General features: G+C 39.3%; 1 protein-coding gene across 2 annotated transcripts in view; it reads right to left on the bottom strand.

Annotated features, from left to right (window-relative positions):
* The window catches only part of LOC145999283 (proton channel OtopLc-like), a 144877-nt gene that overhangs the window by 86992 nt on the left and 40682 nt on the right, over positions 1-17203 (bottom strand). Inside the window, exon 1 of one of the 2 annotated variants that reach the window (XM_083136223.1) lies at positions 10832-11498. The exons of the other annotated variant lie outside the window; for it this stretch is intronic. Within the exon in view, the coding sequence (XP_082992349.1) occupies positions 10832-11306 (475 nt within the window). The 5' untranslated portion in view covers positions 11307-11498. Of the gene's footprint in view, positions 1-10831; positions 11499-17203 lie in introns of those variants that run through there. 2 annotated transcript variants of the gene reach the window in all.

Raw genomic sequence — 17203 nt, 5'->3', positions numbered from 1 at the left:
CAATACAATTGACCTGGGTGAAATATAGAGAATAGAATGTTATATGAACTGGATTTTACTTGCAGAGGGTATAAGGACAACTGAAAGGTTGGAGTTGCTACCGCATTGGACACAGATACACGGACTAAAGCTCATGGCCAATTGCCTTTGCTTCTCTGTTTTTGCAATAATGAGCGAGTTGATTCTTCAATCAGAGTTTTAAAAAAGAAGAACTAAAGCGAGGTTGTGCTTTCAGGAGCGATATGATTACAGGTAATGCCAGAAAATGACTGGATTTGAATCCAGTCAGTAGGGCAGGCAGTCGCTCGGTGAAACGTAAATAGTAGTTACGAAGAATACAGTTAGTAAGGAAAAAAACTTACCGGACGGGTTTAGTTGATACAAACATCTGAAAATTGCAATATGAATGTAATTTTATCGACGTAGTACAAATACAGAATGTATACGTATGCATTTTCCGAAATACTTACGCAAAGCGTGAAATTATGTATAGATCTACGTCTCGCCTTGTTTAAACTTGTATGTACTCGTAATGCCAGTATTTAGGTGTCTACATATTGACAAGTGTTCGAGCAGCAACCAGTGAAAATCTACTCCTGGACCCATAGGTGTATGCACACCCTCTAACCAGGGTTGGGGAAGGTGAGCCTTGATTTTAGTTGTTTTTTTTCCAAGTCCACTTTATGCACAGAAAGCCTAATCGGTACCGGACTTACAGTTTAGAGTGGGAGCCGAACCACTGTGTACCTCCACTGGCTATCGAACCCGGACCCCTTGATTACAAGGCGACAACGATACTACTGAGCCATTGGGGAGGTCTGGGGAAGACTTGATAAAAGTTCAGTTCCAATCAAGGGTTTCGGAGAATACCGTACCCCCCTTGCAAAAATTTGGGGGTTCTATGTACCCCTGCACCACCATTTAACACTTTATGACTCAACAGACTCTCCCAGTAGGCCCCCATATTAATTCACAACCTGCGTCTCTGCACACTTTGTTTTTCAATGAGATTATAAATTCCTAATGAAACTATATAAGAAGTTCTCTTTTGCTTACCTGATTCTGCACGAAGACAAACGGTTTGACGTGTCGCGAATAACTACTATCTTGCTCATTGCTTTTTTCGCGATGTATTTTGCCAGCCGCACAGCGTCAAGAGTTCTGTCTTGCAGCAAAATTTGATTGGTGTAAACTTTCCTTGACAAGCGATTAAAACAAAAACAAAAAAACAAAAACAAAAACAAAAAAAAAAAAAAAAAAAAAGCGTTCGTGTTGCATCCACACGTGTGAAGAAATTCTTGAAAGCCAAACTAGCGAGTGCATCGAGGATAAGAAATCGACACGTGGCTAGAGAAGAATTTCACTTAATTGTGATATCCACCTGGAATCGAAGCCAGGGTTCACTGAATTAATAGTGGAACTTAACTAAACGGATATGTTCCACAACAATAGTTTGTGGCTGATTACACAAGACCCATCTGTGTTATTTCCTAATGAAATGTACATGTTTATTATTCACAAGTCGTTGCGATAAACTTGATGCTCACATTTTCACAGTTTTCAAACTGACAATTATCTTTAAGTACGTGGTTGCTTGTATTACTTTCACCGTTCAATTCCGATCTTGAACTCTTATAACCTTTCTTTAATATTTGTAAAACAAATTAAGCAAGTTAAGAGAAGAAATTAATTTCTTTTAACTGAACGTCTAAGTGTGCTTCTGCTGGTTGCATGTCTTATAAAACATACTACACAGCGGCTAAACTGTTGGAAAGAAATTATAATCTTCTGGTTGTACGCCGGATCTCCATGTTTCCAGCTATAAAACCAGTCTCTCGAAGAACGCATAATTGCTATAACCCACAGTGCTACTCTTGAACGTGTGGGGGGATATGCGCTTTCCATATGTCTTCACCACAGCATGACTGAGACCGCGTGATTCCCAGCATTCCCTTAGGTATCACGTCACGAGATGAAAATGCTAGAGGAAGAGTGCAGGGGGTGCTTTTTTCAAGGCGTAGTTCTCCTTATGGATAATGACGACCATGGCAGTGTAGTAAGCGTGATGCGCTACGAAGTCAGAGGTCCCAGTTCGAAACCTGGTTAAGGCTTGGACTTATCATTTGTAATTCTCGAAGCCAGTTCACCTCTCATCCTCGTCGTCGCAATTAACCCAAGAGGTAGAAATAACTAAATAAGATAGAAAGAAATAACGACTACATGATAACGAGGTTCCAGTGACCTTTTTTTTGTTTGTTTGTTTGATTTGGTGTTTTACTGTTTTAAGTCCACTTTATGCACAGTAAGGCTAAACATGACTGGACCTACAGTTTAAAGTGGAATCCGAACCACTATGTGAGGTTCCGGTAACTGAAACCCTATCTATGGTCGCCGGCCCTCGTGGCGGAATGGTTAGCACATCGCGCTACGATGCCAGAGGCCCCGGGTTCGAATCACGGCATGGGCATGGATGTTTGTGAGTGTCTATTCATCAATTTCATCATGTCATCACTCATCCCCATCTTCGCTCATTAGCCAAAAGTGGCAGAAAAAGCGAAGTAAAAATAATGCAAACCAATCAATCAATCAATCAAAACCTATCTATGGTCATTCGGAAGGAAGGGAAGTCCAGATTAAAATTATATAAAGGGTGTCTAAGAAATATTTTCGTTTTTTAAACTATTAAAATAAATACTTAATTTTTTTGTATAAAGATAAATTTATTACCAAAAGAAAGCTTAAAGATTAAATTTTTATTTGTCGAAAAGAGTATTGGACAAATGGTGACGGTTCATGTTTTCACATTCAATTATTCTTGAACTTGCTGCACGCAGTCTTAACGATTGGCGAGGATCCTCACTAAGAGACTGGCGTACACGGTCAACGTTTCTGTTCGGTCTTGATGACCTTGGACGTTCCGGCGATTTACTCGTCATAGTGCTTCCAGTGTTTTCAAACTTTCTCACCCAATATTTAATTAAATTTGCGCTTGGGACGTCTCTCATTCCTGCCAGGTTATAATGATGCCGGTACAAACGACGCACAACAACATAAGAATCGTTATTTTTATAAAACGCACGAACACAAAAAGCACGTTGCTGCCTCGTAAACTAAATATTAACAATGTTGACAAGCGTTTGCGATCTATCTCATTTCTCCGTAATGTGCGAATTGCCCCAGAGGGCTGATTCAAAAACGAAAATATTTCCGAGACACCCTTTATTTTACACATGAAACTTGATTGCAATGAGAATGTATTACGTACCTTGTTTATTGTAAAGTACTGATAATTACAAGTGAGATTTGTATAGTGCAAGGAGAATGCCAGAATTTTGAACATAAACGGTGTTTGGAAACACCCCTGCTTTGAAAAATAAGATTTTTTTGCCAATCGCGAAGATGAGGATTAGTAATGGTATGACGAAATTGATGAAGGGGCGCTTGCGAAGAACACGCATGCTCAGGCCGGGATTCGAACCTGGGACCACTGACAGTGGAGCGTGTTGTGATCCAACCTTTTGTGTACATAAACAATTTCATTCTCATCCTGTATATAACCAGTGCTTTTCTATATGCTCTGGGAGCAACATACACACATGCACGGCTGTAGAAGCATAGCATGTTAACTGTTGCCTGACTAATGAATCCGCCTTACGATACTTTGCGCTCGCTACCTGGTGAGCTAAAGGATGGTGTAGAAAATGAACTTCTGACATAACGAAGAAAGTTTTTCACTCTATTGCTCGATTAAAGAACAACGACACGCAAGTTAACAAGGGAGATTCATAAATCGTTGAAATTCTAACTTGCCCTTGCACCTCATTTAAAGAGTGCAAGGGCAATGTTACATACAAGTACATTGGAATGGTTTGTTAGTTTCGTGCAACTCTGAAGCCATGCCTACTTATCTCCACTAGGTGGCGTCTTGGCACATATGTAATCGTAATAATTAATCTATTATCTTCGTCATCAGAAAGGTGAAACACGACTTGCAAATCCTGATACAGCTTAACATAACTAAAATATCGCAAATTCTGTCCGAGTTGTTCTAGATATTTTGTTGAATCATTTTAACTCATCGCACATCGTCAATCGCGTGAAGTGGACTGATGAGTACAGCATGGATTTTTATGTAATATGAAAGTACAAAATATGTAACAATAATTGATAAAATATGTACCTAAATATGTATTATCAAAATGATATATAGCTACATATGTAGTATCATAGAATATGTAATATTAATAATAATCGAGTATCCAAGCAATTTCAAGAATTCTCCTAGATATTTATTTTATTCAACGTAATTTTAAAGACATAAGTTGTTAAAATTAAAATTTGTATCAAATTTATAAACTCAAAAAAGCACAGCAACGTGCACATATTTAAGAAACCAATTTTGTCAACTATTAATTACTTTTCATATCGCAAATTATTGTATTATATATATAAATATGTAAGAGAGCTCTTTGTAACTTTCGAAACAAATTGTAAGAAGAAGCATCTACAGAAAGAACAATCGAATGAAAGTACATAATAGCTACTTTTGTACTTTTTTGTACAAGGGAACATATTGTGTAACTCGCTGCGTACAGGAAAGTAGCTTTCTTGTCCACCGATGCCAAGGTTCTAGGTACTTTGCCTAAGCCTAAAAGCGAAACGAAAATATGTAACCAGAAAGGGGAGGGGAGAGAAACTCCAGCATATTTACCAGAAAGGGGAGGGGAGAGAAACTCCAGCATATTTCGATAAGTAACAGTTCCAGTTTTCTTCTTTTTTTTCCTTCAGCCTGTCTTTCGACTTGACAGTCAATTTTAGGTGACCGTAAGCACTATGCATCTCATTAATTAGAAAATATGACATCACATGAGATACAAATTTTCTTCATCATATTTCAGAGATCGAAAATATAGGGAAAAGGATCAAGACAGGAAAAAATTGCCGAAATATGTTGTTTTATGCAAAGTAAATTAGCAAATATGTAAAATATGTAATATCCTGGCAAATATGTAAAAATATGTAACATAAAACTTATGCAAAATGATGTCAGTTACATAATTCGTTGACATTTTCGTGTTCAAGGTAACTATCTAGAATGGAATAGAATATGTAATTACATACAAATCCTAGCTCTACGTGATAAGTAACTTTTAGTAATAGGTAAACACTTTTCAGTATTATGCTATGAAGTTCTTGGTGTAAGATATGTCTTTATGCTTTGCGAGTCGTGTATACTAATATAACTACAGTACTTACATGCTGTATTGAGGCCTTCATGTTATTTTCAGCATTATACACATTAACTAATTAAATAAGTATGTATTGTGACGCACTATCTCGTTTTTTTTTTTTTTTTTTTTTTTTAGAGGACCGTTCAAAATTACAACCCCTTAAAATAAACAGCATGGGGTAGTTTTTAGTAGAAAGATTTGCCGGACAAGACATGGATTTTTGCGCTTTTTCGGTGTTTGATTGATATTGATTGAATTGTTGTTTTAAATCCACTGATGCACAGAAAGGCCAATCGAGACTGGACCTACAGTTTAAAGTGGATCCGAACCACTGTGCCATGTGTCTGCACTGAGTGTTTTTTCGTTGTCATCATTGGTAAACAAGAGGACGATTTAAACGTGACAAACACAACATACATGTAAATTAAAAGCCAATGAACACGTCCAATTAAGAGCACGGAACTTAGCAAAAGTCATCGGCGATTATATACACCATTAATGCAGTTTAGCTATTACATGCATCATTAATAGCCCCACACCGTGTGGTCTAAGGCATCATGCTTTGGATTCCAGTTACGGGATTAACGCAGGTTCGATTCTCCTGGAGGGAAGTGTAAACTTTTTCCTGAGCTTTCGGCTTATGTATGGGACATGTGGTCACCCACAATATCGTGAGGAAATTGGGGAGGTACGAACGAGTAGCGTAAACCTGTCACGGAAACCTACAATAACAACTGGGGGCACGCACACACGTTACCCTGTAACCTCTTGGATGATCATCCACCTTGGCAGGTGGGAGTGAGGCCGTAGTCGGTAGGTAGGCCCAGGCCCTCACGGGCTCTTACGCTACGGGCTATTATTTATATGCATCATAATGCACTTCACTGCAATGAATATAACGAAGCAAGAGTTTTTTGTTTTTTTTTGTCCAGGAGTAAGAGGTCAGATAACCCTTATCCATAGGCATCTTCCATTTCCTTTTCAGTTTGCCCCGCTGCTCGTGTACTTTCGTTGCATTGTTGCGAGAGGAGACATGCTCCTTTGTTAGAGAAAGTGATCTTGTTTTGAGTCTGTGTTTTAATCTCACTTTCTTCTCCCGATTCTAATCGTAGGATCTTTTGATGTGCTCGCTCCGTTGCTCCCCAGTCCTCACACGTTCCCTGAGAGAGAGAGCGTCTTCCATTGTTTGCTAACGAGACAGAGATAATGGCGAACGTTCATCTGGTATGCAACTGCCCTATCTTTGTATAAAATGAAGGGCCGCATACCGATGCTCGAATCAGATGCTCATTTTCTGAATGATTTGTTTTCTCTCAGATCTCTTAATTATTTTGAAGGAACATAACTCATTTAACAACATAGCTCATTTATCGTGAAGATCTGTCGGTTGGGAATATCTAACAGTGGCTGCCGAGTTTGAGTACACTTTATGGACAGAAAGGCAAATCGTGATGGAACCTACTCTATAAAGTGGGATCCGAACCACTGTGCCTCCCCGGACCAACAAGGACGACGTTACCACTGCGCCATCGGGGAGTGGTATTGTAAAATGACCCACTGAAGGAGATAGGAACGCACACAGGATTTCCATATTAAAAGTAGATACATTCTAATTTTCTGTATTAAGGGAGAATACAAATGATACCATTTACACAGTAAAAACGAATTTGTTTTCCAAACTTAACCACATGTGGTTAAGTGTTTTGGTAACTGTAAACAAATTGCTAAATTTAGTAATTGTGACTAAATTTTTGGTAACTAAACAAATGTGCACTATTACTAAAATATTTGTTTCTGGTGAACAGTCATCTTCTTGTCGCCTATTTAAACATATATTTGGTTACGAGAAACAATTTTTTGGGGTTATTTCAAACAAACTTTGTTCCTCTGTGTAGCTAGAGGTCGCAGGTTCGAACCCTGGTCAGGCAATGGTAGCCCTATATCATTGCGTTCGTCCTACCGCAAGCTCATCACTTCGTCATTTCAATCTCATCGTCGCGATTAACCCACGAGGCATAAAAGCAACGTAAAATAACAGCAATGAAAATTGTTTTCTTCGATAAAAAGAGCTACCATAACTCAACAAATTCTGAATTTGGATTGAGATTGCTTTCAAAATGGTCTTACAGATGCTCTTATTTGATGAAGGCGTCACACCCCCTCGCTTTAACAAGTCCGCTTCTCTTACTGCTCTCAACAGCAGAAAAGTAAAAATGCACTTTTATTTTATTTGTATTTTTTGTCATTTTATGTCGTATTTATTGGCTAATCGCAGCAATGTGGATGAACGATCGATGAAAGAACAACCATACCTAGGCCTGGACTCGAACCCGGGAACTCTTTTATCTTAAACAGAGGCGTATTAATTGTTATACCCTTCAGAAAATATTGCTTCCCCTCCTTTCTCTCTCGCTAATTTTTTCTAGCGCCAGAATTATTCCCCATTTCGTGGTGTACCAAAATTTCAAGCTAATATTTATTAATTGATTTTGAAGGTGGGGGCTAATTCTCATGGTGTGGTTTACGAGCTGGGTGAACCTGCTCAGTGTTGATGGCTATCCGAAGAGGTTGACTACTACCTGCACCCAACAAGCCACACCAGCTTACATTGGTGTTGGATTGCTAGACTGAAAGACATTGAGGTTATCACGACGTAGCTTTGGAATCCGGAAAGAATGCTACGATGAAAATCAACAAAACATACGCTAATGGAGGATGACTTTGCACACAGCATCCAACATTGTCTACAATGAGCGGTGAGAAGGAAGGGGAGTCGCAAGGAACCACGTCACGTGACGTTGAATATTCTTACGGTTTGAGTTTTGCATGGTTACCGCTAAGTTCCAGCGAAGGTGAAGTTGTAACCATACTATGAAGGAAGAAATGTGGTTTGTGTGATTAAAATGTTATATTAACTAATACAGACTGAAAAATATAATGTTATATATTTTTTTATTCAATACTCAATGCTTTAACGAAAAATCTGAGATTGTTCAGTTAATGCTGTGTATGAATTCGCATTAAAAATATTGAATTAGTTAAAAAAAATCTTCTTGAATGGGGGAGCATTAAAAATACTATGTTGTATAACTCCGAAGTCAATGAAAATTATGCAAAACTGGCATAATCTTTTTAAAATCTAGAAAAGTACATTTTGTAGGGCACAGATTTGGTTCTCACTAGCCAGAAATAGAATTTAGCCAGACTTTGGATAGATATTAGCACATATACCACAAAATTCTGTAACACTGACATTTCATTTTAAAAAAGAATTATTTAGTGTACAGCAAGACGAATTTATCAGTCACTCAGTATATTGAATACATCATACTGTTGATATTATTTACCTATGTACATTTATAGATCTGCAGTTCATTCTAGTACGTACGTAGAAAAAAACTAATTTGTTTAAATTAACCAAAAACGTTTAGTAGAGTTGTGATCACCCTAAATATAACTTCACGGTATCCTTTACCATATTGGCCAATTTTTGACTAAATTATTTATTAAATATAAAGAAATAAGCCAGAGTTTGGATGACCTCTGTGTAAATAGACATGTTTGGTTACCATCACCTGGTTTTTACATATTACAAGCAAGAATTTCTCTGTGATATGTTTAAAGAACTGGTTTAATTCAAGCTGTAACTAACCGCTCTTAGGCTATTGTAATATTTTTATTCGGTTTTTAAAACTCGGCCGGAATTAAAAGCGTACATAATAGCATTTATATTTAATGAATGTAATGTATTTACCTTTATCTCTAAGTCTTGCGCTCGCTGAACTACGTAAAGCCTTCTTTCACCAGTCCTTTAATTTTTCATTTTCCTCTTCTATTCAAATGAAAACAGGCTTAAGATAACAAGCTTAGCAATACTGTCAAATTAGGAAAATTAATTGCCAAAAGCAGTTTCTCTTTCTCATTTTATTAGAAAAATAACTTTCAATTTATTTGAAAGATTGGCTTTACGGTTGTGGAATCTTGTGGTCTCATGCTGTCGAAAGTTGTTTAACGCAGGGAAATAGGAACTGAGAGATAGGTAGAAAGTAAAATCTAGATTCCCAAGGTTCGCGGATGACATCAGGGAGAAAGGAAGTAATCCATGTTTGTACACGCCAAAGATGTAACAGTTGCACGAGAACATCTTGCGGAACGATAAGCAAGCTTTCCCCAGGCATCAAATTCTGTTTGAACTTTTCGATGATTTGGCATACGTTCAAGACGCTGGTGATCCTAAATACGAAGTTCGTTAAAACTTGCGCAGAAGGCAGTCTTTATTACCAAGACCACCTATCTTCATTTGTTTCTTTTAATGCCGAGTTAAGAGAAGCGTAAAAAATTTACTGCGTGATACTTTCTAACGTTTTTCTTAACGGATCCATAACTGTTTATACAGCACTGGGTTATGACGCGTCTCAACAACATCTAAATGATTTATGTTTGTTCTTTCCTTTTTCTGTTAGATTTATTGACGGATTCGCACGCTGATTTCTGGAATTTGCATTGCGATTATTAAACGAAATGAGATCATAATTATTTATTAATTTTATGTCGATTACATGCATGCATATACAAAGAAACGGTACGGGTTGTATTATGCAATAGAGAGTTTGTTAAATGTACTGCTAGATGAGGAAAGTACACATATTTGGCGTTGTAATGGAAATTTGAATGTTGATAGCACCGAATTTTACCGTACATCAAGATTTAAATTTCTCATTTGCTTTCTGCACTAGTTTATATCTTACTAGTGTTTTTGAAGTCCGTCTTAGTGATATATTGAGCTACAACCTTGAAGAAGTGATGAAATACAGCAATAAAGTAACTAAATACGACAATATAATTTTGATAAATTTCCAATAGTACAGCCAACGGCAAAGATAATGGTAATCAAATTGTCCATCGTTATTTTCATTTCTTTTTATTCTACATCCTGTGTTGTTTTAAGGAATGACATTTTGTTGGTGCGATACAGCCATTGCCCTCTGCTCTTTATTTCAATTCATTATCATCATATTGTGCAATACAGACGGAATTAAAATGGTAATGGACAATTCGCCTACTGTTTCTTTTGCCATTGGGTGTACAATCCCTATATAATGTACAAGTTTTAGGACTCTATGCTGGAAGTTACTCTAATATGTTAGTTACACTGCACTTTGTAACCCGCTTATTAAAAATATAAGGAAATATTAACCTGACGTCAAAACTGACTGATGGTGGCATTGTGCGCTCCAATACATTCATCACACTTTATTCATGGAATGGCCTCACATAATTTTAGCATGTTTTAGCAATTAGTTCAACACTATTGTTCCAGCGAACATAAAATGTTTAATCTCTGCTTCCTGTGCAGCTGCATGCTCAACTTGACATCCATTTGAAGATCCTAAGAAAGGAAATGGAGGTCAAGTGTGACATGCAACCTGTAAATTGTCTTTCGTGACAGGCATTTGCATACATAATATGAAGACCTGCGTGAGGGTACGTAGTCATAACGGAAGTATACCATGTTAATGGAGCTCGGATAACTAGCTTTGCTAAATGTCTGAGCCGCTGTAATAAATAGTATTTGGTAATAAGAATAACTTTGAACTTACCGCCCCAATTCTTAGGCCAAAGGTCGGTCATCGATATCCCCTGCTCGTGCCTGCTTCCCGCGATCGCCTGAACATGATGATGGAAACGTCCGTTGGAAGCTTGCTGGAGCTTCCAGTTTTCCCTTCCAGGAGTCTCATCGTTCACCACCATCTCCTCCTCTTCCAGCACTTCTTCCCTCAACAACACTATCCTTCCCGCACCATGTTCCTGCACGTTTTCACCTTGTCTTTCCTCGTGCTGCAGATTCCTCCTTTGCACTTGCTCGTGTTCCACACTTCGAGCATTCGCGTCCGTCGACACGGAGTACCTGTGAGGCCCCGGACGAGAGAGCAGGCCAGTAGGGTCCCACTTTTTGTTTGGCGGCGGAGCCATGGCAGGCTGCACCCGGGAACTCCTCGCAGCGGCTAAGGTTGTCTGCAACCACCGCGGCAACTGGCAACCGCCTCGAGTCAGAGGCTGAAGCTCCGCAACCATGACGAAGCAGTCGATGCGTAGCGGCACCGTACGTTCCTCAGAGCCTACCGCACATTTCCATACGCGGATGATACAAGACTAGCACACTTCGCGCTCGTTCAAGTAAAGGGGGTGCGCGTCTATAAATTATGCAACACCTCACCGAGGGGTTTGGGTATTCGGAGCGGCTCCCCTAACCAAACTGTTCGTTGACACTTGTACGTGCTCCCTGGAGGAAATGAAGCATTGTTTGCCGGAGAAAAGAGAAAGCAAAGTAGAGTGTGAGTAAATTCCCACCTTTTAATGGCAGCCGAGGTCACTGCTCAGGTCGGGGTCTCTTGTGCGATCGTGAGCGGCATATTGGCACAGGGTGGGTGGGTGCAGCGGTTGGCTAACATTTTTCTGGTCTTTTACGGAAGAAGGAAGAACGGCCTGGTTGCATTGCTGGGTGTCGCAAGGGCCACGGTGCGGGGCAACGCCATTAAACCAACTCACGTGTTTTGCGGAACGTGAGAGAACGTGCGAACAGGGGTACGGAATTTGCATGGTTTTCCCATAAGACGTTCCAAAACCTGCTGGCACAATATTCAGCCGGGTAACTGTGATAATCAGAGATAGGGTAGTGACCAGTCTGCAGGTCAAGCATAGGTCATGGCTGATGCTTTGCACTTCTCAGCACTGTTTTGGTTACATATACTCTATTTGTAAATGAACACCCCCATCCCTTCCCTCCAAAACTTATCCACAACATCCCCCATTTGCCCATTGCAATCTCAATGAATAGAGGATTGCACACTTTGTTAAGTTGGTTGAAAGCAAATAAAGCCAATATTTCATTTTCAAGAGTTAAGAAATTTCAATGCTTGCGTTCTATTATGTCAACTTTTCAATATCATGTTGGTATTACATGGTAATGCAGAGGTACGTTACATTGTAATATACAAGGTGTACAACTTTGCTTCCGCCGTTTTCCGACAGGTGGCAACAACAGGAAGTAGCGGTCGAAAGAAGCAGATCAAAGACGTCACGCAGTTAACTTGGACCTCTGCCAAGATAACCCCATTCAAACATTAGTCGAGTGGTGTGTGCATCGTGAAATTGTTCGCGATTGAAAATGTCAGTGTACGAGCCAAATTCTCGCCATTTGCGGGAGGTTCTACTTTTTTGTTTCAATATGAAGAAAACTGCGGCTGAGGCTCATCGAATGCTCTCCACTACGTATGGTGAGGACGCTATAAGTGAGAGAACCTGTCGTGAGTGGTTTCAACGCTTCAGAATTGGAGACATTGTTGAGTGAAGACTCGCGTCAAACTCAAGAAGAATTGGCACGATCATTGGGAGTGACACAGCAAGCCATTTCAAAACGTCTGAAAGCCATGGGTATGATTCAGAAAGAAGGAACTTGGGTCCCGTATGAGCTGAAACCAAGAGACGTTGAGCGGCGTTTGTGTGTTTGTGAACAGTTGCTTCAGAGGCAAAAACGGAAGGGATTTCTGCATCGGATTGTGACCGGTGACGAAAAATGGGTTCATTACGATAACCCAAAACACAAAAAATCATGGGGATATCCCGGGCATGCTTCCACGTCGACGGCCAAACCGAATATTCATGGCTCCAAGATCATGCTCTGCATTTGGTGGGACCAGCTCGGCGTCGTGTACTATGAGCTGTTAAAACCAAGTGAAACAATCACAGGTGCTCGTTATCGAACGCAATTAATGCGTTTGAGCCGAGCATTGAAGGACAAACGGCCGCAATACAGCGAGAGGCACGACAAAGTGATTTTGCAGCATGACAACGCACGACCCCACGTTGCCAAAGTGGTGAAAACGTACTTGGAAACATTCAGATGGGACGTCCTACCCCACCCGCCTTATTCTCCAGGCATCGCTCCCTCTGATTATCACCTGCTTAGATCAATGGGTCATGAACTGGCTGACCAACACTTCCGATCTTATGAAGAAGTCAAAAAGTGGATCGATTCGTGGATCGCCTCCAAAGATGAACAATTTTTTAGACGCGGCATTCGTACGCTGCCCGAAAGATGGGAGAAAGTAGTGGCCAGCGATGGACAATACTTTGAATAATGCCTGGGTAAGCAATGTTTTTCATTACAGCGTCATATTTTTGGGGAAAAACGGCGGAAGCAAAGTTGTACACCTTGTAGTAATATACTGATTCATCTTAAAGCTGGCGTAGAATAAATTAATGCAATAAGTGTTAAAGTTGACATGAAACAATCACCGCTACACAGTTGTGTTTCCATACAGGAATTGCATGAAAGGGATACTACCGTTCAATAAATGGATCCGAATCCTACATATTTTTAGTGCAGTGCTATCAATTTTTAAATGGTAAACTGGGCTAATGTCGAGATACCGGTAAGTTGTCTGTCATGCCAGTTACGTCTAAAAATGTGTGAGAGGGCTACATGATATCAACTTAGTCCCTTTTAACCAAGTCCCACTAAACTAATACCCGTCTCTATTAGCAAAGTAAATGCCGAGTAAATGGAACTGACTATACGATCGCAATTGTCCGTTGGACTGGTCGCAATTATTCAAGGGGTGTCTTCTCTGAAGGCACTCAAACAGCAACCTCTCTTCTACGTAGTGGGCCGCATCTTTGCAGGCTAACGAGGCTCTATCGTTTCTGCGCAGGTTGTGTTGTCCTTACGTGTTTGTGAATGACCCTTCATCCATGTTAGTACCATTCAGCCCCATCGTCACGATTAGCCAAACGCGGCAGAAAAGCAACGTAAAATAAGCAACATGAACAACAACAATTGTCCAAGATCTCAATTGTCCGGATATCCCAATTAATCGAATTTAGGAACCGTATTAATTCAACGCTGTATTTATAGGATCCTTTCATTACATTACTCATGTTCAAGACCAGGGTCTGCGTTTGTTAGATCAACTTAAACCTTCCTTACAATTAATCATTACTTTAAGCTACTAATTTTCTTTGTTGAAATTCAGGAGGTTTGCAACACTTTCAACGTCGAACACTTGCAATTCAACTTTTGTTGTTGGCATTCAAGAAGGAGCTGCAGCCACTTTCTGCTCAGTAGCTTTCATTTCACGGAAAGTTAGACGTAATTGGCAAATGACACAAGAATTGCAACTTGAGTAGGAGAAAAAGACGTGTGGGAGACATTAGGGCACCCTCACGCGCTTCTCAAATTAATTAGAATTGGCAACAAAATTATAGAAACACATTACCATCTTTGCATGGCAGCCTTTTCTGCTTCACCTGGGATTAAGGAGAAGGTATTCAGCATTGTCGAAACAAGGACGTGTAGTGAAATTTTGTAAAATATTAATTTTATGCCAGTTTCGTCAAATAAATTTGGAGATGCGAAAATACGGATAAGGAAAGAAACAAGTTGCAGAGATGGTGCACGCAAAACTCAAACTTGGGTGTATTTTTGTAAAAAGCTTTGCAGATGTGTTCTTTCATATGTTAGGGAAATTTAGTGAAAAATATTCCAATTGTTTGATAATATAGTTAATTATATCCCAAGCAGCCACGTGCGCACTGAAATTTCAGAACGAATAGTCGTTCTAAGCAAGTGTAAACATAGAACCAGTCTGGCATTTGAGGGGAGATTAGAAGGAATTCGCCCCAGTCCCCGTAGCTAATTTTTGCTGCTTGGAAAAAACTATATACATAATTTACATTGCATCCAGATGCTTCAAGAGTCGTTACCGTAATTCCTCCTACCCCACTGGAAAATTTTCGAATGCCACACTGCAAAGAACCCACTAGGTTTAGTAATTTCGAGGTAAAACATTTCTTACGAAAGCATGAACAGCATTCGTTAAAGCATTCATTAAAACTGAAGCAATTACATTCTCTTTTGTAGGCAAAAACATTGGCAGTTACATAATTGCACATAAGTAACCTTTGAGACTGACACGTAGTAGTTCGAATCGCGATAGTTCGGGACCACTTGATTACAAGGCGACGACTTTAGTACTACGCCATTGGGGAGGCCAGACTCAATAACTTTATTCAAATGGCTTCAGTGAGTATTACACACACACACACATACAATCACGAGGCTCAGTCCCAAACTTTCGAGGATGCTGCAATTCCCCAAGAACAGTGATTACGTAACAGAGAAACTCTGTCGGGCAATTGGTAAGTAAACATCAAAGTGGCAACACTGAACGGAGGGGGATAGAGTAATGAAAAGCTTGGTAGGTGGCCACATTTCATGACCTTGAACCGTCAATTCAAAAGAAATAGGCAATACATGAGGGAGTAGCGAGTACTCGAGTACTAGAATTGATCTCCACAAATAATCTACAGGACGCTACAGTTTAAGGGTCTCACTTATCGCACACCGTATTGAACACCGTCGTCTAATAACGTCAGGATAAATGTTCTCGTTGTTAGGTTAGCCGTGTTAGATTAGAGCTCTTAGCATAAATAATGTATTTTTGGTCAAGCACCGAAAAACTGCAGTGTATTTATGCTAAGGAAACTAAACCTAACAGACGTAACCTAACAACGAAGGCATTCCGCGCTGACGTCAGCAGAAGACGGTGTTCAAAACGGTGTGCGATAAGTGAGACATACAGGGAATATAAAAAGCGAGAAAAATGAACGAAATTAGCTAGAGTTTTACTTAGAAGAACAGCACTCCATATTTCAAGATATTTTTTTTTGCTGATTAGAATCTCAAAACAGAAGGCGAGGAAAAGTGAAACTCGAATGAGTGTATTATGATTTATGTGGTGTTCAATAGAACAGCCGTGTGACACAACATATATTCATTGGCCATTTGTTCCCTTTATAGCCAACCTGTAATTTGAATGAAAGCGCTGCCATAAAATAGGATGATTTATTATTCGAGAGCACTTTCAGCACGTTTACTCAACAGATAAAACGGCTTCGCAATAAAGGAAGTGCTTTACATATTTGATTGCGTGCTTACACGTGCCCAAATAATTAATTATAATAAAAATTGAACTTGCTGGAGAAATCCGTTTAGCAGTTAGGTTTCTTAAATGTTCCTTAGCCGCCTGGGTGAACTGAATGATGGACTCACGGTCTCGCGACCGAAGGTTCTTGGTTCGAATCCCGGCCTCACATGAGTGTTCCTTCGTCAATTCATGTAAACATAATTCATACTCATGGGTAGAAAAAACTATAAGTAATTCTGGCGCCAGATTTTTATTATTATTTTTTCTTTTGGGCAAATATGGTCTGAGAAAGCTATGAATCCAACTAAGATAAAGCTATACATCATGAAATATGATCTTCGAACATTTAATTTATTAATTAATACAATGTTTGATTAAAACTAACTAATTCTTGCGCCAGAGTTGCATTCCTAAAGAAGGCTCAACTCAACTGGTAACAACATGACTAACTATGTAATACATTCTTATGGCCGACTCTACCATTGCGCCGCAGATTTTAAAATTCGGTTAGCAATAGTGAAACAATTTATAATGGCATGTTTATTATTCTGATTTAATTATACACATGATACAGAAAACACACAAACATTAAAAAACTCATACTGTTCTGAACTGTGAAAGAGATAATGAAAACTTCCAAAAGCAATCTGAAAATATTAAAATATATTTAGCACTGAAATTGAAAATTCAGGCGTCCTGTATTTTTCCACCCTTATCCATACTCATCGTCTCGATTAACCAAAAGTGGAAGAGAAGCAATGCAAAATAAGATAGAAATACAAACGCAATACAGTCAACTCTGGATTTAGTAAACTCAGTTGTAGAGAACATTCAGCTACTTGTATATTGAACCTAAATCACCAGCTCCGGCACATATATGCATTACAATTGACATTTACCATCAACTTCGGTTTTAGTGAACTAAAAATAAATTTTCGTGGAAATGTTATCAGTGTTACCATCATAAGTACAGTACAGTTCTTT

This window comes from Lepisma saccharinum, chromosome 1, assembly GCF_977018435.1.
Source record: "Lepisma saccharinum chromosome 1, izLepSacc3.1, whole genome shotgun sequence".
NCBI lineage: Eukaryota > Metazoa > Arthropoda > Insecta > Zygentoma > Lepismatidae > Lepisma > Lepisma saccharinum.
This window is presented reverse-complemented; position numbering and strand designations above follow the sequence as displayed.